This window comes from Eubalaena glacialis, chromosome 7 (genome assembly GCF_028564815.1).
Source record: "Eubalaena glacialis isolate mEubGla1 chromosome 7, mEubGla1.1.hap2.+ XY, whole genome shotgun sequence".
NCBI classification, from domain to species: domain Eukaryota; kingdom Metazoa; phylum Chordata; class Mammalia; order Artiodactyla; family Balaenidae; genus Eubalaena; species Eubalaena glacialis.
Window position 1 is genome coordinate 23899432 of NC_083722.1, and position 20599 is coordinate 23920030.

The 20599-nt window shown below is 48.5% G+C and overlaps 2 protein-coding genes across 3 annotated transcripts; both read left to right on the forward strand.

The window, feature by feature from the left end:
* Positions 1 to 136: 136 nt before the first annotated feature.
* Positions 137 to 9036, forward strand: NFKBIL1 (NFKB inhibitor like 1). Of its 2 annotated transcripts, none has more exons than XM_061194926.1 (4): positions 137 to 240; positions 1403 to 1679; positions 7857 to 8078; positions 8259 to 9036. In XM_061194926.1, the coding sequence occupies exons 2-4, from the start codon at positions 1415 to 1417 to the stop codon at positions 8843 to 8845; spliced, it is 1074 nt and encodes a 357-aa protein (XP_061050909.1). In that variant the 5' UTR covers positions 137 to 240; positions 1403 to 1414; the 3' UTR covers positions 8846 to 9036. The 2 variants fall into 2 exon arrangements, with proteins under 2 accessions (XP_061050909.1, XP_061050908.1); XM_061194925.1 differs by lacking the exon at positions 137 to 240 and adding an exon at positions 871 to 1003.
* Positions 9037 to 19169: 10133 nt separating this feature from the next.
* On the forward strand, positions 19170 to 20085 carry LTA (lymphotoxin alpha). The gene is made up of 3 exons (XM_061194927.1): positions 19170 to 19268; positions 19354 to 19459; positions 19673 to 20085. The coding sequence occupies exons 1-3, from the start codon at positions 19170 to 19172 to the stop codon at positions 20083 to 20085; spliced, it is 618 nt and encodes a 205-aa protein (XP_061050910.1).
* The last annotated feature ends 514 nt before the right edge of the window (positions 20086 to 20599 follow it).

The window sequence follows — 20599 nt, forward strand, 5'->3', positions numbered from 1 at the left end:
ACCGGGTGTCTCCCCCAAACTGATCCTCCCATTGATGGCTGGTCCTCCTCTCCCACCTCTCACTCTGGCAGTACCCAGAAGGACCGCCTGGGGGCAGCAGAGACCAGGTCCAAAGCTGCCTGCTAACTTCACAGCAGGTGCAGGGCTTTCCCAGTTGGAAGGTCTAGGAATGGGGGCAGGGGCCGAGAGGAGTATTTGAGAGAGAAGGAGGCATAGAGGGATTGAGAATGGGGTGAGGAGGTAAGGAAATTATCATGCGTGGTGTGTTGGGAATAGAGTATGCTGGGCTTCTCTGAATTCTTCCAACTCCTCTTCCTTTTTCTCCCTCCCATTTCCATCTCCTTTTTCTCCCTCCCATTTCCATCTCCTTTTTCTACACCTTTCCCAATTCCAAATTTCTCCATTCACCTCACTTGCTTTTTCCTGCGGTTGTTTTCCTTGTCTTTTGCTTCCTGTGTTTTTCTGTTTTATGATCTGCCCCTTTCTTGGCCTCGCTGTGGTTTTGATTTTTCATTTTCACTGTGATTTTTATCCTGTCTTTATCTCCCCTGTTTTCTCTCTCTTCTCATCTTTTCGCCTATCACTGAACCATCTCCTCTCTCCTCCCAGTAGGGGGAAGCAGGGTTAAACCTCGAAAAAGCCCTTGCTCTTCCTTTTCCTCGCCTGTCGTCCAGTCTTCCGGTTTCAGACGGACCCTTTATCTTAATTTCCCTAGTTTCCCCCCGGAGGCTAAGGCCAAGGAAACACCTCCCGCCCCCTCGGGGAGGAATGACATCCGGTAACGCGCCTCACAGTTCATTTCCGCCCTTTACCTGCGTCTCGGCTTGCGCCATTTCCGTCAGTCTAGAGTGTCTCCGCCCTTCCCGCCTCCCTTCCTCGGAGCGTCTTAAACACAGGCTTCGGGCCTACTGCTCCGGGGGTACTTAGGGGGCGGGGGGCAGGTCTGATGAGTAACCCCTCCCCCCAAGTCCCAGAGGGAGAAGCCTCTACATCTGTCTGCCGGGTACATTATATTCAATTTCTAGATCATTATTTGAAACTGTGACTTTTTAAAATTCAGATTTCTATTGATAAAAATTTCCCCCATCAGTCTCTATTTGTCTTTATTATATAACAAAGTCCTTTATTAAAAATTTACCTGGACTAATGAGCCTCTAAGTAATCATTTATCCTTTTCTCAAATTTCACATTAAAAAAAAAATGTGACCCCAGCTCCCCTCAAAATTGTTTTCAAACCTATCACCTGGTAAAGGGATGAGGGTTAGGACTGGCCTCATCTCGCTGAAAATGTAAGAAGAAATGGGGAACCAAAGGGAGAAACAGAGGGAATGTCAGAGATGGAGGGGGAGGGACCATCCAAGGCTGGGGTCCTGACTGCTGCCTGTTTATCCTTCTTCCTCAGCCCAAGAGTTCCATGGCCTCCACCTCCCGACGCCAACGCCGAGAGCGTCGCTTCCGTCGTTATTTGTCTGCAGGACGGCTGGTCCGGGCCCAAGCCCTCCTCCAGCGACACCCAGGCCTTGATGTAGATGCTGGGCAGCCTCCACCACTGCACCGGGCCTGCGCCCGCCACGATGCCCCTGCCCTGTGCCTGCTTCTTCGGCTTGGGGCTGACCCTGCCCACCAGGACCGCCACGGGGACACGGCGCTGCATGCTGCTGCCCGCCAGGGCCCTGATGGTGAGTCTGCTTCGTGGGGAACAAGGTCATGAGCAACTGGTGGGGTCTGAGATGAAGGCCAGTGGTTGAAAAATAAGCTAGTTATTTGGTCATGGGACTTAGGGAAATAGTTGACCAAGTTGGCTTGTGGCTGTCATTTGTGCCTTTACGTTATTGAGCTACCATTGTCTGAAGAGCCCAACATTCCCCAAACAGCAACTAGTATTCAAATTATACATCTCTCTAGATTAGTAGCTACTTTGTCTCTTGACTGGTTGTTTGCCTGTAGTGTGAAAAGCAGGATAGAGGGTACTCTCTGCAGTTACATTGCCTGGGTTCAAATCCCAGCTCCACACTTAATAGCTGTGTATTCTTGGCAAGTTTCTAAACTTGCCTGATGCTTCATTTGCCCATCTGCAAAATTAAATAATAGCAACCATTGCTGTGTGCCAGACACTTCTCACAAAGCAACTCATTTAATCCTTACAACTACCCTATGAAGGTATAAGTACTAACATCATCCCCCATTTCTCAGATGAGGAAACAGCACAGAGAAGTTTAAGTACTTTGCCAAAGTCACACAGCTATTAAGAGCAAGGGTTGTATCCCAGACAGCCTAACTAGACTGCCTATGCTCTAACCTGTGTGATACTTTATAGAATTATACAGTAATAACGCCTGTGTTCAAAGCACCCATGCTGTGACATATGTTTTGAGAATCAGCTGACACAGTACATAATTAGAGCACTTGGCACATGATAAACACTCTAGATACCGGCCATTGTTCCTGTGGTTATCAACAGACCCATACTCTTTCACCCACAGTTCTGAAACTCAGAAACACTCTGAGAACCAAACATTTTTCATCAGTCTGCCACCAAACTCATTTGGTAACAAAACCTAACATAAACTAAAGCTAGGCTATTTATGATGTTTTTATCCTACTGATGTCAATATTCATATGTTTCACTGCAGAAACATTCACGTGTTTGGTTACTGGGGCTACCCAGTCTCTCCCAGGCTATATAATATACAGTGTACAGTTGTCCCTTGGTATCCGAGAGGGATTGGTTCAAGGATCCCCCTCCCAAGATACCAAAATCCACAGATGCTCAAGTCCCTTTTATAAAATGATATGGTATTTGCATATAGCCTACAAACCATCTTCCTGTATACTTTAAGTCATCTCTAGATTACTTAAAATACCTAATACAATGTAAATGCTATGTAAATAGTTGCAGGGAAGCAGCAAATTTAAGTTTTGCTTTTTGGAACTTTCTGGAACTCTTTTTTCCTGAATATTTTAGGTCTATGGTTGGTTGATTCTGCGGATGTGGAACCTGAGGATATGGAGGGCCAACTATATGTATACTTTCAGATCAACTCTATCAAATCCCAAAAATATCTGCATTCTGGAAAGCCTTTGATATTGAGGGTTTCAGATGGGGACTTGTTGATACATTAGTGGCAGCGGAGGCAGCTCTGCAGAGGTACAGCCCTCCTAGGAAAATAACAGGTGAAACCCCTTTCCCCTTTTAGAGATTTTCCTTCTGTAGTAAGAACATTAGATGAAAACCTTTAGGTTGGGACGAACAACCTGAACTCAGTTTGATTGCTATTATCATCCCCCAGCTCCCCAAGAATACACAGGAACCTCACCCACATCCCCGAAACCTCCCCCATATAGTCAAAAATCCCCTTTTCTTTAATTTCCCTAACATAAGTGAGATAGGCTGCCCTGTTCAGATTTTTTTTTTTAACTGAGAGCAAAGAGAGGAGGTTTACAAAGTGCAGGCACCTAACTCAACAGTTGACATTGTACATGGCAACAGAGCAGAGTGCCCTGAGGCCGACCTCAGACCCCATCCAAGCTCCAGCTCTGCCACTTACAGGCTGTGTGACAGGGATATGCAGCTTAGCCTCTATGAACCTAATTTGCTTCTCTAAAATGGAGGTTGTGGCGAGTAAGTGAGGCAAGCACTTGGCAGTTTTGGTCCTCACTAGATGATAAGTATTGTTATTTTTATTCTTATATTATTCAATTAAGGCTTTTTAAGTAACAGAAATGTCTCTTACAGTATGGTAGGTGCTTCCTTCATTGTACTGAATTCTAAGAAGCATGTGAGAATGACATTATGGTTCCATTTACAGATGAGGAAAGCAGGGCCCAGAAGGTTCAGGACCTTGCTGAAATCTCACCTACACTCAGGTCACTCCCAAGCCCTCTCAGGCCTTCCTTCCTCCTGGTCCCCTGCCAGCCCTACCACCAGGTGGCCTTCTAGCTCCTTGGTAGAAAGGCCTGTCTCTAGAGACCACTCTGCCTTAAAATGCAGATATTTCCTTTGAACAGATGAAATGACCCAGAATCTCCTGGGGGAGCGTAGGTTCCCTTCAGTTCCCATGTTAAGGGATGTGCCAGTTCACGCTGAATTGGCTGGGCTGGGTTGTCACACCTAGTGAGATGCCAGTGAATGGCCACTACCTTTGAGGCTTTTGGTAACACCTCATGGGGAGGTGGTCTTAGCTGTCAGAGACCCCTGTGTAAACACACCTAAGTCCAACAATAACCATTCTCTACATACAGCAAGAATGAGTGAACATTGAGAAACGGGGTCGTTTTCTCACAGTCTTTGCAAAAAGAATAAGTCCAAAGCCAGCTCGTGTGTTTGTTTTCTTTTTTTTTTTAATGTAACATTCACTGCACCTGTGCCAGCACAGTATTAGACATTTCCCATCCATTACCCACTTTGATCTGCTCAGTAGAAGTAGGCTGTGGCCCTGCTTTGCAGATGACTGAGCTGTCCGGTTTATGTTCTCTTTGCTTTCCAACCTTACCTCCCACGGCGAGCCCACAAATCCGAGACTCCTGCTTCGTGACTCTGTCTTCAGTGACCCCAAGCATGTTTTCAACAAACATGCTTGTTTTTTTATCTGCCTCTTGCCTGTCGCCTTCCTGTCCGCCCTACTAAGTTTTCCACCTTGCTAGATTATTCTCCCTTCACAGCCCAGTGTAAGTCCCCACCTCCTCCTGGAAGCCGTCTCCAACCACTCTGCCCACTGTTACCTTTTCTTCCTGTGTCTCAGTCGTCACTCAATATAAACTTCTGGTCTGGCATTTTTAAAAAGTGTTTTGTACCAATTAGTATGAACATCTCATTAATGTAGAAATCATGTCTCATTATGGGGAGGAGAAGAACAGTGCTTCCACCACTAAGAAGAAGTACATTTTTACTCCACAAAGCTTTTTTTTCACATTTATTTTTCCCAATATAAAAGTACAACATGTTAATTAAAGAACATAAGGGAAAAGTTGATCTATACTGCTAAATTGGTGGTAAACTTGGTGTTTCAGATCACTGGAGGGGGTGGTGGTGAACTATTTAATAAACGATACTGGACCATTTATCTTCTCTGGAGAAAAATAGTCTTACCTTACACCTGACTTAAAAGTAAATTACAGCAGATTAAACACCTATATGTGACAGGAAATGCATGGGAGGGTTTTCCCTGGGGGGAATAAAACTTGGAAGACTGTATCAAAGAAAACTGTAGCTTTATCTATGATGGATTTTTTTTATTTAATGATGTTGCAAAATGAAAATATATTAACATACCTTGTGGTAGGAATAGGGTTGCTTATCATACTATACTTTGTACTTTTTTCCTTTCTTTTATATTTCTAGAAATATAGTAGGAAAACACACAAGGGCATAATCTTGGAGTGGAGAAAAACCTTCCTAAGAATGAAATAAAGTCAAAAGCTGTAAAATGAAAATATTGATACAGATTTAACTACATTACAATTTTGAAAAGACAGATGGGAGAAAATATTTACAATATATGTGATACAGACACAAAGGGTTGGTGTCTATACTATATAAAGAGCTCTCATATGTACACGTATAATTTCCAGGGGAAAGTAGACAAAGAATATGAATATGAAATTTTTCATTAATAAAGTCATTTTTTTAATCTATCAGATGGGCAAAATTTAAAGGGTTGGGGATATTCAGCTTTGGTAAAGGATAGCACAGGCACTCATATATTCTTTTTTTTTTTAACTTTGATAATTACCTAGTTCATTTCAAGAGTAATTGAATAATATTCTTTATCGCATATATAAAAAGATTCCTGAAAGTGATAAAGCTATAGCCTCATCAGGCGCTCATATATTCTTGATGGCACAAACTTTTTGAAAGCAGTTTGGCAAAATTGCACATGTTGTTTGACTCAGAAATTCCACTTCTGAGAATCTGCCCCACAGAAGTACTGTAAGGAGTCCACAGAGACACACACATAAGACTGATCATTTTTGGAAACAAAGTCTTTCTATTGGGGGTGGGAAGATTTGTTTCATGCACACAGTGGAACACTACACAGTCATAAAAAAGAATGAGGTAGACTGTGTATACTCCTGTGGAAAATATAAATGAGGTGTTAAAATGAAAAAAGCAAGTTGCCAAACAGTATATAGTAGTATGGTCGCATAACTGAAAAGAAATTGTGCATTATGTGTTTATATAAACCAAGACAAGACTAGAAGGGACCACAGCAAACTGTTAACAGTGATTAAATTTATTCTTTAGTCTTTAAAAAGAAAAGAAAATTTCATATTAATTATGTCCCTTTCACATTAAAATATCAGCTAAGGTTGGAGGAAAGCCACCCATAGTCTACCACCCAGAGACTAGAATGTTTACATATTTCCATCCAGTCTATTTCAAGCATGGGATTTGGTCTCTTTTTCACAGAGTTGTGATTGGATCCTATGTACAGTTTTGCAGCCAGCTTTTTCCACACACAAACATAATTTTTAGTGGCTATTTAATATTCTGTACCAGATTTTACTCATGATGTTTTATAGTTGGAGGCCTTACCCCTTCAAACCTATGAATTTAAAAACCTTCCACCCACCCTCACACCTGCTGTGAGCCCTGGTGGGATATAAGCCGTTGAAAGACAAGACCAGGTACTTACTGGGAGGGACAAGTTGGGAGGGCTTGTGACAGGTCACGTCAGTACTAAAGAGACGTGCCCCCACCCCTCGTTCTGATGTGGTTTGGGTTGGGTGACGCTCAGGTGTGCCAGGAGATGGGTGGGGGCAGTGGACCTTGGCCAGCCAAGGCTGGACCCTTCTATCTTCTGCCTTCCTGGCAGTGACAGGACAACCCTTCCTCTCTCTCATCCTTTTGCCAGGTAGCCAGTATGTTCTAGCACCACTGAATAAAGATCTAAAGACTGCCGGCCCACTTCTTCCTGCCATAGGGAGAGAAACTAGGTCCACAGGAAGGAAGGGTGCCTCACTCATCTTGCTCTGTCCTGAGAGTGCAGAGGTGGTTGGCGACCATGGCAGGTGGCAGGCTGGCCAGGCGTAGGGTGCTGGGTGGGCAGTGAGGAGAGCAACATGGCACTCAGCTGATGCGTTGAGGTCAGGGCTCAGGAAGAGGGGAGCTCAGGAATGTCAGTCCCTCTCCTGTTTTCCCCCAGCCTCCTGTCAGCCAGGCCCTGAGTGGAACCCTCTATCTCAGCCCCGTTCCCCTGCCCTAGGTCAGCAGTCATTTGGAAAGAGTTTGCTCTGCTGCTGGGAACATTTCTATGGCTCAAATTCATTACTGGGCTGGACTCTCTACCTCTCCGTCCCCCTCCCAGCATCCCCTGGCTAAGGCTGGCTGAGAGAAATTCCCCTGAAAATATTTATCTTACTCAGCTTATTGAAAAGTGATATAAAGAAAAGTATTAAGTATTTGTGTACTTAGAATGGTACAAATCAGGGTGTTCAGGTATTTTCCCAGTCTGGAGAACATAGTTTTGTGTAAGAAGCACAATGAGAGGTATAAAGTGACAATATTTTCAAGCCAAAAATGGAATACATAGTCAAAGGGTTTTGACATCACCCTAGGTGGCTGGAGGCAGACCAGAAAATGTCATTGACGTAGTAGAGCTCCCAGGACACTAAGTTAGTTTGTGAAGACGCAGGTCAGGATATTTTAAACTACCACACTTATCACGCATGTGGTAAAGTATCAATAAATATTTGTCAGTGTTGGTGATTTCCTAGCACCCAGGAGGCATCCATGTGGGCAACCCTTTCATTGCTCTAAGACCAAGAGAGTAAGTAACCTGTAGGATTCAAGATGGCGGCCCTACCAAGGAGTGAGAGTTCCAGCTAACTTTTGCTCACTGCTCTCCCACAAACAGCCTACACGGATTTCTTCCTGCCACTGCTGAGTCGCTGTCCCTCTGCCATGGGAATAAAGAATAAGGATGGGGAGACCCCAGGGCAAATTCTGGGCTGGGGACCCCCCTGGGATTCTGCCGAAGAGGAGGAAGAAGATGAGGCCTCTAAGGAACGGGAATGGAGACAGAAGCTGCAGGGAGAGCTGGAGGACGAGTGGCAGGAAGTCATTGGGAGATTTGAAGGTAAGGAATCCATTTCCATCCACAGCCGCCCTTCTTCCGCACTGGCTGCTTTTCCTACACCCACTCCACGAATGCTCCCACCGGCTTCCTATGGTCCCTTTTTCTGTGCTGCGCCACCTCTCTTGCCTGTCACCTTCTCATGGCCTCTCTGCGACCACCACCTCCCACCCTCCCAAACAGATGATGCTTCCCATGAGACCCAGGAACCCGAGTCCTTCTCAGCCTGGTCAGATCGCATGGCCCGGGAACATGCCCAGAAGCGCCCGCAACAGCATGAGGCAGAGGGAGCCTGCCGACCCCCACGGGCTGAGGGTTCCGGTCAGAGCCGGCGGCAGCAGGAGGAGGAGCAGCGGCTCTTCCGGGAGCGAGCCCGGGCCAAGGAGGAAGAACTGCGTGAGAGCCGAGCCAGGAGGGCACAGGAGGCTCCCGGGGATCGAGTGCCGGAGCCAGCCAGGGCCGGGCCCAGGGCAGAGCACCCCAGAGGAGCAGGGAGGGGCAGACTCTGGCGCTTCGGTGATGTGCCCTGGCCCTGCCCTGGCGGAGGAGACCCAGAGGCCATGGCTGCAGCCCTGGTGGCCAGGGGCCCTCCCTTGGAGGAGCAGGGGGCTCTGAGGAGGTACTTGAGGGTCCAGCAGGTCCGCTGGCACCCCGACCGCTTCCTGCAACGATTCCGAAGCCAGATTGAGACCTGGGAGCTGGGCCGAGTGATGGGAGCTGTGACAGCCCTTTCTCAGGCCCTGAATCGCCATGCGGAGGCCCTCAAGTGACCCCAGGGAAAGAGCAAGAAACTGCAGGAAGTGCAGGGCAGTAAGAAGGGTAAGGTCAGGAGACCAGTGCTGAACGGCAGAGGATGTGGGGCGGGAGCAAAACTTGTAATGAGCAGGGATGGGGGGATGCGGGCCACCACCACTGCTCCTTGACTCTGCCATTTCCTAATAAGACCTGGTTCCACATCTCACTCCCGGTGTCTCCTCTGCCTTTTTCATCACCCATAACATCTCCTTTCCCACTCCACCTGCCCAAACCCACAGCTCCTGCACACCTGCACCATGCGCGAACACCCTAACTCGTGCCCTCAGCTGGAGACTAGGAGCCCCCTGCTCGCCTGCCCACCCGCCCACGAGGGCGGCCCTAAGAAGGCCCAGCTTGCCCTCCAGTCTCTCCGCTCCCTACCCTGGGCTCCTCTCCACTCTTCAGTCAGCGGTTGGAGAAGTAGATGTGAACAGAGGCAAAAAGGGGAACAAAACCAGTTTCCCTCCCCTCCCCAGCCAGAACCACATCCTCCTCCCCACTTAACACCCCCTTCCCCCAACACAGGGCTTTCCCTCTGCTGAGTCACTGAATGATCTGAACTGGGGGCAGCTGGAGCTGGGGGACCATGAGGAGGTTGTGGGAGGATGGGGGATGGAAGCAGAAAGGATGGAGGAAGAGCCCTGTGGGGGAGTGGAATTTCGGTTGCTAAAATTAGGAGCAGGGGAAGGAGGCGGAAAGAGCCAAATTATGTAACCTGGGTTGTCTGTTCTTGGGCAACCAGGGATCCACACCCGAGGCCATTCCTCTCTTCTAGCTTCTCAGTCCCGTCTCTCCTCCTCTAGGGTCCCAATTCTCGGCTCCCTCCATCGAGCTTCTGCCGCCATCCCAAACCTGGGCTTCATCTCTGGGCAGCCCAGTCTTGGCCTTCCAGATAAACATCCCCTTTTCCTGAGGTTGAGGAAAGGGCCTGGAGGGTAGAGGGAGAGGGTCCAGGATTCCCAAGGCGGGGGGTGGGGGAGGGCACCCTCCCTTCCACTGTTCATACTCAGTCCCCACTTCAGCTCCCAGGAACTGGGGTAGGAAGTTTGCAGACAGCACCAGACCCCACCGCCACCAGCAGGACACAGAAGGAACTCAGCAAAGAGAAAGGGCAGGACTAAGGCGAGTACAGGCATGTGCTGGCACGTGCACAGTCCGCATGTTGTCTGCATCAGAGAATCATGAATCAGAACTTATTTTTCAGGTTTGGAATGGAATGCCGGTCTACACAGGAGCATCCCAGGAGTGGAAGTGGAGGGCAAGAGGTGACAGGGAGGGGAAGCCTCTGGAAGCATGGAAACATGGGGCGGGTGTGAGACCCTTGGAGAAGACAGAGAGCCAAGAGGCCCCAGGTCTCCGAGGGACCAGGCAGATGTTCAGGGGGCAGGAGGAGGAAGGGCTGGTGAGAAAGATCCTGTGAGAGGAAGCTGCTGTGATTCAGAGAAGAGACTGCGAGCTGTGAGCAACCCAGGCGTCCGGTTCCTCTCACAGGCCGGAGATTTCGGAAGTGGCATGCAAAGAGCTCAGGTTGGGAGTGGAGGCGGGGTTGGGGTTAGGACCCCTAAGCTGGGCGTTGAGAGGTAAGCAACAGAAAACTTTGGTGTCCATATTTGTTCCTTCGTCCAGCAGACTTTTGTCTGGTTTTTAAGCACATCATTTGCCCTTCTGCAAGAGTCACATAAAACCAAAGCAAAACAAGCCCTGATACCTGGCCCCCCAGACCTCGCTCTTTTCAACGTCTCTCCCTGGTGTCTGGCCCCCAGTCCTGTTGGGGGTTCCCCTGAGATGAGGGCTGTTCACTTTCTCTGACCACACGGTTTCCGCTTCTGTGTCTCTAATTTCCTAGGCTGATAAAAATACTGAACCCTAGAGGCCCTGGCTTCCTCTGACCCCCTGGGGCCAGGCGGCAGGCATCCTGTCCTCCATGGTGGGGGTGGGGAGGAGGAACCAGGGATCCCCAAGGGGTGACTCAGTGCCTACCATGAAACACTGGGGAGGTAGGAGTGTGCATATCTTGCTCTCTAGACCTGGAAAGAGGAATCACTTCTCAGAGGAGGATGCGTTGGGGTTCAGTTAGAGAAACGGGATTGGGAATGAGACCGGTGAGATTGAAGAGGGTCAGTTGGGGGATTGGGTTGGGGCAGGTTTGGATTAAGTTAGGAGAAGGGTCTGGGAGGGACTCTATTCAGTGCAGTTCAGCTGAGCATCAAATAGCCCAAAGATAAATGTAAACTCTGTTTCAAGTTTGCCATCCAATAGGGGAGGCAGGCCCATACCTAATCAACTGATTCCAGGCATGCTGAGTAAAAACGAGTAAGGTACAGTGGATGTGCAAAAAAGGGAAGGGGAGGTGGATTCCGGCTGAAAGCACCCGGGGGTCTCTGAGGGAGGAGCGGGCATTTGATGAATGGGTAGGATTTCTGTGGGAGGGGGAATGGAAGGGCCCCAGAGAGGAGTGAAACAGCTTGAGCAGAGGCCAGGAGTCAGAAAACAGGAAAGACAAGTGTCCTGAGGTAGATGAAGCACAGGTGTGAGGGAGCATGTGCTGAAGAAAGGACACAGAATGTTAAGGTAAGGGATTTGGACCTTATCTGTGGGCAGTGGCACTGTGACAGCTGTGAAGAAGAGGGAGTACAGGGGAGTGCTGCAGGTGTACAGACAAGAAATAAAAATAACTGCCATTTTGGGGGCCACATACTATGTGTTAACCATGTCAAGCCCTTTTCCTAATGTCAGAATCCTGCCAGCAACTGTCCAAAAGGGACGTGGTGGATCTCCATTATACAGATGAGGAAACTGAGGCTCATAAACATACCACAGCTTGCATAAGGTCACACAGCTCAAAAGTAGTGGAATTAGCATCAAACTCATTTTACTCCAAAACCTGTGTACTTTCTACTTAGGTCCCAATAACTCCAAGTGGCGTGAAAGGAAGGAACAGATTTTATAAACTTTGACAGGGGTAAGTCGTTAGGTCATGCCAACTGATTGGATGGTGGGAGTGAGGGAAGAGGAGTCTTAGATGACTCCAAGTTTTGAGCCAAGGGCATAGGAAAGACGATGATACCCTAAACCAAGGAGGAGTGTGGCTAAGGGGAAAATGAGTTAATTTCAGACATACAATCAAATTTTTATTAAGCACCTGAAAGGAGCAGGATGCTCTGCTAGGCAACGGATATAAATGACATAGAGTCACTGCCCTCATAGGGCTTGCAGTCTAACGAAACAACATACAGATAAGGACCAACTACACGTGATGACAGGAGGTGCACCTGCTAAGAGTAATAAAGTACTCAAGAAAGTCCTGCTGAGTTTGAGGTGTTAGCATGACACTCAGGTGGAGATTTCCAGTGAGCACGTCTGGAGCCCGACAGAAAAGTTGGGGCTGCTGGAGGCATAGGTTTGGGCATCATTCCTTTTCCAGTAGAGGTGGAGCCTCTGAGTGGACAGGATCCCCAAAAGAGAGGGTGACCAGAAGAGCCTTGAGGATGATCAAAGGAAGAGGAACCAATAAAGGAGAGAGGTCGGGGGAGCAGTCAGAGAAGTAGGGCAAGGGAGAGGTATGCCAAGCAGAGACTGGGCGGCCATATCTGATGCTTCAAAGAAGTCTAGTAGGTGAGAGTTCAAAAGATCCTTTGGGTTCAGGAACTAGACGATTACAGATTTTGAGAAAACAGTTTCCACTTACCAGAAGCACAGAAATCGCTTTACGTAGGTTAAGGAATGAGTGGGAGGTGAGGAAAAGGAGGTGGTGAGTACAAAGGCATAGAATGGTGAATACTGAAGGTAACAGTATCATCTCTGGCTCAACCCACGAATTTTACAGTGAGGAAAATTTTACCAGTTCCCGAAAAAGTGGTTAGTTAGGGGGCTAGTCTCTTGAGACATCACACAGAAAAGGAGGGTGAGAGATGGATGGACATTTAAGGGAGAAAGTCCAGGGAAGGCTTTTTATCTTCAAGAAATAAAGTTGAGCATGTAAAATGAAGGCGCATGAAAAGTGAAAGATACTGAAGACAAAAGAAAGGTGGGAAAGAGTATGGTAAACATGGGGAAGTGGGAAACAGAGTACAAAGAATCAGCCTTGGACAGGAGAAAGAGTCCTTCTCTGAATCAAGAAGAAAGGAAAAAGGAAACAAAGTGAAGGGAAAAGAAAGCAGTAAAGAGATCCACCTTGGATGGCCTTAAGTTCAATAAAAGGATGATAGCATCACCAACTGAGAGTAAAGAGGTCGGGAGGCGTGGAGATTTAGAACATCACCTGCAGGAGAAGAACAAGGGAATCAACAAACAAAGATTAGGGAACACTGAGGGCTTTCTGAGGTTAGATGGTCAGTATTAGTAGTAGGCCTCTTATGAGGACATGACTCTCTCCTGCAATGCTTGGCAGCCTAGGAGAAAGACCCAAGAATGAGACCATTGAGTTTACCCAAATCACGTTTTTCAAGATTTTCTTGGTAGAATATCAAGAAGGGAATGAGAGATGAAGAAAAACTTATCTAGATATATAAATTGTTAAGTACATGGTAGAGATGTTGGTGGAGAAGATTGTGCTGTGAAGACCAGAAGAACGTGGAAAATGCAAAAGGCATGGACTTCAAGAGAGGAGGAGGTTATCAGTGATGCAGAGGGGAGAGAGGAGAACAGTGGCCTCTCCTCTGCCCCCCTGCTCCTAGTGATGGGTGTGGAAGAAAGAGCAGCCTTCACCAAAGACAGAAGGAACATCATTAGGGAAAAGCCCAGGTTTCAAAGTACCAGAGGAAGTTGCTTTCAAAAGTGAAATAGAGGATTTGAGGAGTTCCATAAAATACTGTGAAATGGATTGGTAGAAACATCCTTTGTTGGGTAGGGAATCGGATCCAGGGAGGCTAAATCCCGGTGAGAGTTCAGAAGGAAACTAAGTCTGGAGGATTTTGCTTCCGGAAGCAAGAGGCTGCTGCTTCTGGAATTTAGGATGGGAGCTACACTGCATTTATCCTGAGGGAAAACACTTTGAAGGAATCTTAGGGGGATGCGTAAGATAAGGTATCTCTTCCAATTCCATGGCTTTCTTCGTGCCAACAGTTCCCATTGTTGACTCTCTAGTTCTCACATTGCCTCTGAAATCTAGACTCATATATGTGACTGCCAAGTGACATTTCTTGGCAAGGCTTGAATGTTATCCAAGACTTGGATGTCCAATAGGTTTAAACTTAAATCCAAAATTGAACTTCTGGTTCTCCCATCCCATCAGAATCCTGCTTCTCTCCCAGTCTCCCCGTCTTCCACCCCACCACCATCCATCCAATCCATCATCTGGTCCTGTCAATTCTACCCATGAAATGTATCCCAATATATCCCAAATTTGTCTACTTCTCTCCATCTTCATGGTGGCCACCATCTTCTCCCCAGGATTACTGCAGTTGCCTCCTAACTGGTGTCCCTGCTTGCAATGTTACCCACTACAGTCCAGTCTAAACACAGGAGCCACAATGATCTTTTAAAAATGTAAATCCAATCACCTCTACCTCAGACCTCCCTCCCTCCTCCCCCCACCCCCACGCAACATGTGCACACCCTGACACCCTCCAGAGCTTCCCATGGTTGAGTAAAATTCAGGTGCTTTACCCGTCCTTGCAGGTCCCTGCATGATCGGGCCCCTGCCCCTGCTCTCTGACCTCATCTCCCACCTCTCTCCCGCTCTCTCTGCTCCAGCCACGCTGGCCTCCTTTCTGTTCCTCAACACCCCCAGCTCATTTCCACCTTCTGGCCTTCGCAGTAGCTGTTCCCTTTACCTGGAATGCTTCTCCCCCATACCTTCACTTGGCCACTCTTGTCATTTGGGTCTCAGCTTAAAATGCCATTTACTCAGAAAGGACTTTCCTGACCACTGTGTCTAAAGTAGTTCCCTGCCACTCTTATCACATGGCTCTATCTTATTTCCTCATAGCCCTACTTACTGCCTTCTTCTTCAGTGTATTTCTTTTCTGCCTTGCCTCACTAGAGTGGAAGCTCCACAAGTGCAGGTACCTTGTCTGACTTGTTTGCCACTATATCCCTACTGCCTGGAACAGTGCCCAGCACATAGTAAGCTCCCAATAAAGACTTGTTAAATGGAGGCATGGATGAATAATGGGGAAAAGCAGGATAAAGCTCAACTTTAGGTTTGTGGTTCAAATTGAACTTACGTTTAGAGTCAGGTTTAACTATAGGATTAGGAATGGGGATGAGTTAATTCCAAGATTAGCTTTAGAAACAGGGCTGGGTTAGTTTAGAGGATAAGTTTATTTGGGGGTTCATTTATTGAGATGTTTAGATTTGAGGTTAGGGTTGAGTTTGAGTTGTGATTTGGGTTGAGGTTAAATATGGGTTAGGATCAAAGTTGATATGTAATCCCACTTTAGGTTTTGAGGCTGGGTTCAAGTTTGAGGCTATTGTCATTTCAGCCTTATTTGGAGGGCTCAGAGATTTCACTAGTTTCTCCACAGAGACCACTGTAGAAACTGTATATCCCTCGGTTTGGAGCACAAGACTCCAGTCATCACCCCTCCCACTCAGGGAAAACCCCAAACCAACTGCTGGCCTCCTCAAGAAAGAAACTGAGTTTCACACAACCTCCAAAACTGAGATTGAAACCAAGATTGGCCCATCTCAAGGAGCATCCTTCAGCACATCGCAAATGCCTGTGACACGGAGCTTCGGCCCAGTTCTCACCCTTCCTTCCTCTCTGTCTCTCATGTCTCCCCATCACTTGTCCTCATCTTCCCCTTTTTTTTCTTCAATGCCCCAGTCTTTCTCTCTGACCGAAGTTTCTCCGTTTCCCTCTATTTCTCACCGTTAATTGCAACACCATTTTACATTTTAATATAGCCGAGTTCTCCTAGTCCATCGGCTCCTACCATTGGAGAGGCAGAAAGAGACAGCAGGAAGAAAAAGGGACTCCAGAGAAAGAGGGACACAGAGGAAAGGAAAGGAGCAGGGACCAAGAGGGAGGCCAACAGTGACACAAGACACAGTGAGGTTAAAAGAAACAAGATGAAGCCAAGATAGAGACCAAGATATTTAAAAGAGGCATCTGTGGCTACCCTTCTTCCGCCATCACATCTGGTCAGCCACCAAGACCTGTAGATTTTGCCTAGAAACTCTCTCCTCCTCTTCATTCTCCTGCTACTGCCTCGATTTAAATGCAGGCTCTTGTCACCTCCTTGCTGAGTTGTTGCAAAACCCCCCTAACTGGTCTCCACACTTCTGGTTCCCCCTCCAGACCCCAACTCCCATTCCTCAATTCATTCTTCATGTAGCATCCAGACTCATGTTTTAAATATACCAATCTGGGTGGGTCCCTCTCTCACTCAAAAATTTTGGTAGCTCCCCATCACAATTACAATGAAATCCAAACCTCTTTTCTTGGTTTTAAACCCCTCAGGATGTGGTCTCAGCTTACCTCCCAAGCCTCATCTCTGCTCCTTTTATGTGTACTCACTTGCACAGGTTAGTGCACTTCATACTCTCTTTTACCTCCAGTCTTTGCACCTTCTATTCCCTCTATCAGGAATGCCCTTCACCATCTTGGCCTTGATACTTAATGCCTAAATCACCTCTCCCCCAGGCCAAGTTTGATGGCTTTACTGTGGGCTGCCATAAGCCCACTGTCACGGAACCCACACTAGTCTTTGAGCTCCCAGAGGTCAGGGGACTGTCTTTCACATCTGTTTCCTCAATGCCTTGTGCAGATGCTCAATAAATGTTTGTGAAATAGAGAGAAAGCTAAAGAGATGGAATGAAGGAATTCCCTGGTGGTCCAGTGGTTAGGACACCGCACTTTCACTGCCATGGCCCGGGTTCAATCCCTGGTCAGGGAACTAAGATCCTGCAAGCCACAAGGCACAGCCAAAAAAACCCAAAAAGATGGAATGAAAAGAAGTAATAGGTTAGACTAGGAAGGCATGAAAGGCAAAGTTGCAGGGCCTCAAGTAGCGGGGAGGAAAACAGGAGAACTAGCTGATGCACACCCTGAATATCACTTATGTGCCACAGGACACCAAGACACCTCAGGAACTTTCTGCCCAGTGCAACAGAGGGAGGGCTTTAGTTTCCATCACCACCATCCTCAGCCCCAGCCCCTCCAAAAACCTCCAAATGAAAGCATAACAAGTTAGTAAGAGTAATAATAATATTTGAGGGGGCCAATTGTTATTTTCTCAATCTCATGAAATGTGACTAAAATCATCTTGAGAAACCTTGCTTTTTTTTTTTAACCTGCAACCTGCAAGCTAAGCGAAAACTCGCTCATGTTCAATAACGTTCATATCAACGTTTTTCATACTAGCCAAAAACTAGAAACGAACCAAATGCCCATTAACAGAAAAATAGATAAGTAAATTAGAGTATATTCACACAACATCACATCACAATGAAATAAAAATCACTGATACACACAACAATATACATGAATCTCACAAACATAACGTTGAGAGAAAGAAGCCAAATCCAGATGAGTAAAGTCTGTGTGATTTCATGTATATGAGACTCAAAAGCTGAAAGAACTAATCTATAGTTGTAGAGGTCAGAAAGTGGTTGGTTATCTTTGGAAGGTATGAACTGGGAGGGGGCAGGAGAGAACCTTCTGGGGACCTAAAACTATGTTGGGCCCGTGAGCCACAATTACTGAGCCTGCGCATCTGGAGCCTGTGCTCCGCAACAAGAGAGGCCGCGATAGAGAGAGGCCCGCGCACCGCGATGAAGAGTGGCCCCCGCTTGCCGCAACTAGAGAAAGCCCTCGCACAGAAACGAAGACACAACACAGCCATAAATAAATAAATAAATAAATAAATAAAAATAAATTAAAAAAAAAAAAAACTATGTTGAACTGGATGGTGGCTACATGGCTATAAACAGATGGGAAAGATCATCAGGCTGCCCACTTAGGAGACGTGCACCTCACTGTACCTGAGTTCTACAGCAAGAGAAGGGGGAAATCCTTAACGATTTTACAACAGTGTATTGGCTTTACAAGTGCAGCTGCAAGACAAGTCCCTTTGCTGTCCCCACCCTGCCCTAGGTCGCCACCCTTAAGCTCCACCTGTGTGGAATTCTGAAGCATCCCCTGTAGAGAACTTTAGCAATTGCCACATTCCTTGATCCTGGAATGTGTTTGTTTGGGGTTATATAAATCTGATCTGTGGAGCCCACCTGAGGTTGGGATGAGGTGGAGGGCATCCTTCAGCAGTGAGACAAGACCTCATCATACGTGAGTTCATGGCTCATCGTGAGCGGGATCTTCCAAACCAGAACACTTTTGAGAGTAAAAGGGGGTCCATGAATATTTCTACCAGGACAACAGGCATAAACCAGGATGTACCAGGCAGGAGGGTATATAATGGAACTTCTTGATATGAAACCTGCCAGACAAACTGGAAAATGCACATACTGGGACAAGTGTGACTTGAGTCTTTGGGACAAGGACAGGGGTACAAGAGGAGGAAATGTGCACAGAGAGAAGCCTGTAATCAGCCAAGGGTGCAGAGGTGTTATACATAATTGCTCTTCAGGGAACCGGGCCTCCAGCCCACGCCCCAGCTGCTCCCCTTCTCCTCCTCCTCTGAATTTACTGTCCCTTCTCTGGAACTCCTAAGCGTGACCCCCGCTCCTTGGCCCTCCCAGCCCACAGTTCCCCTGACCCCACTCCCTTTCCCAGAACTCAGTCGTCTGAGCCCCCAGCCTGCGGTTCTCTCCTAGGCCTCAGCCTTTCCTGCCTTCGACTGAAACAGCAGCATCTTCTAAGCCCTGGGGGCTTCCCCGGGCCCCAACCCCGGCCTAGAACCCGCCCGCCGCCTGCCACGCTGCCACTGCCGCTTCCTCTATAAAGGGACCCAGGCGTCCCGGCCAAGGGGCTCCACACAGCAGGTGAGACTCTCCCACCCCATCTCCTTGGGCTTCCCCGGCTGTGGACTCCTTCCCTCGGGGCGTTCAGTTCCTCCGCCTGGGCCTCGGCCCCTCCTGCACCTCCTGCTTGGGCCTGGGCCTGGGCCTTGGCCTTGGTGGGTTTGGTTTTGGTTTGTTCCCCTCTCTCTGACTCTTTATCTGTCAATCTCTTTCTCTCTGTCTGTGTCACACATTCTGATCCCTCTCTGTTCCCTTCTCATCTCTGTTCCTCTCTCTCTCTCTCCCCCTGCTCACCTGGGGTTTCCCTGACTGCATCTTGTCCCCTTCTCTGTCTGTCGCCCCGTCTCTCAGGGTGGCTGTCTCCACGGGCAGGAGGCCCATCTTCCGCATCGCGCCCCGCCCCGCTCACTGTCTCTCTCCCTGCAGGTTCTCCCCATGACACCACCTGGACGTCTCTACCTCCTGAGGGTGTGCAGCACCCCCCTACTCCTCCTCCTTCTGGGACTGCTGCTGGCCCTGCCGCGCGAGGCCCAGGTGAGGCAGCAGGGCAATGGGGACTGTGTGGGCAGCCCAGCCTGACCTTGGGCCTGAGGACCTCTCTGACTCTGTTCTCCCCTAGGGGCTCTCTGGTGTTGGCCTCCCACCCTCAACTGCACAGCCTGCCCATCAGCACCCCCCGAATCACTTCACCCGAGGCACCTTCAAACCTGCCGCTCACCTTGTTGGTAAACATTCACCTGCCCTCCTAGACATGTAGCCCCCAGCCCTCCTCCCATCCCCCTTCAGGGACCCAAGCATCCCCTCCAGCTCACCCCCACTCCCACTCCCTTCTGTCCTCCCAACCATCCCCCAGGAACTCAGTCCAGCACCTGCTTCCTCAGGGATTGAGACCTCTGACCCCCAGGTCCTTGACCGCCATCCCCTCTGGCTCTTCCTAGGAGACCCCAGCACCCAGGACTCACTGCGCTGGAGAGCAAACACGGATCGTGCCTTCCTCCGCCACGGCTTCTCTCTGAGCAACAATTCCCTCCTGGTCCCCACCAGTGGCCTCTACTTTGTCTACTCCCAGGTGGTCTTCTCTGGGGAAGGCTGCTTCCCCAAGGCCACCCCCACCCCTCTCTACCTGGCCCACGAGGTCCAGCTCTTCTCCTCCCAGTACCCATTCCACGTGCCTCTCCTCAGCGCTCAGAAGTCCGTGTGCCCAGGGCCACAGGGACCTTGGGTGCGCTCGGTGTACCAGGGGGCTGTGTTCCTGCTCACCCGGGGAGACCAGCTGTCCACTCACACAGATGGCATCTCCCACCTGCTCCTCAGCCCCAGTAGTGTCTTCTTCGGAGCCTTCGCTCTATAGAAAAATTCAGAAAGAAAAAATTTGGTTTCAAGGCCTTCTCCCCATTTTGCCTCCATTCTGACCACTTCAGGGGTCACCACACCTCTCCTTTGACCATTCCATCAGTCTCAAGTCTTCCCCCGTTCTCGGCACCTGGAGCTTCCAAAGAAGGAATTCTAGGCACCCCAGGGGACCACACCTTCCTGAACCACCCCGGATGCTCGGCTGAGGACTTCAAGCCTGCCTGGAAATGCCCACCCAGAGCCCTTCCTCTGCCCTGCCCATCTAGGGGGCCTTGCCCTGGACATGGAAGGGGAGCTGACACATGAGGGAGCTTGGGTGGATGACTGGGGGCAGGGAGGGGGGTTATTTATGAAGGGAAAAAAATTTAAATTATTTATTTATGGAGGATGGAGAGAAGGGGGACAGCAGAAGAAAGAGATAATACACCCAAGAGTCGAAGAGTGAGAGGGCGTGGGCACAAGGATGACCTAGCAAGAGAGAAAAAGAGTGGGTCTGAGGGACCAAGGGACTC

Coding starts and splice junctions, on each gene's coding strand:
- LTA (XM_061194927.1), top strand. CDS start 19,170: ATGACACCACCTGGACGTCTCTACCTCCTGAGGGTGTGCAGCACCCCC. Junction 19,269..19,353: donor CCCTGCCGCGCGAGGCCCAG/GTGAGGCAGCAG, acceptor GTTCTCCCCTAG/GGGCTCTCTGGTGTTGGCCT. Junction 19,460..19,672: donor ACCTGCCGCTCACCTTGTTG/GTAAACATTCAC, acceptor GGCTCTTCCTAG/GAGACCCCAGCACCCAGGAC.
- NFKBIL1 (XM_061194925.1), top strand. CDS start 947: ATGAGTAACCCCTCCCCCCAAGTCCCAGAGGGAGAAGCCTCTACATCT. Junction 1,004..1,402: donor CCTCTACATCTGTCTGCCGG/GTACATTATATT, acceptor CTTCTTCCTCAG/CCCAAGAGTTCCATGGCCTC. Junction 1,680..7,856: donor TGCCCGCCAGGGCCCTGATG/GTGAGTCTGCTT, acceptor TCCCACAAACAG/CCTACACGGATTTCTTCCTG.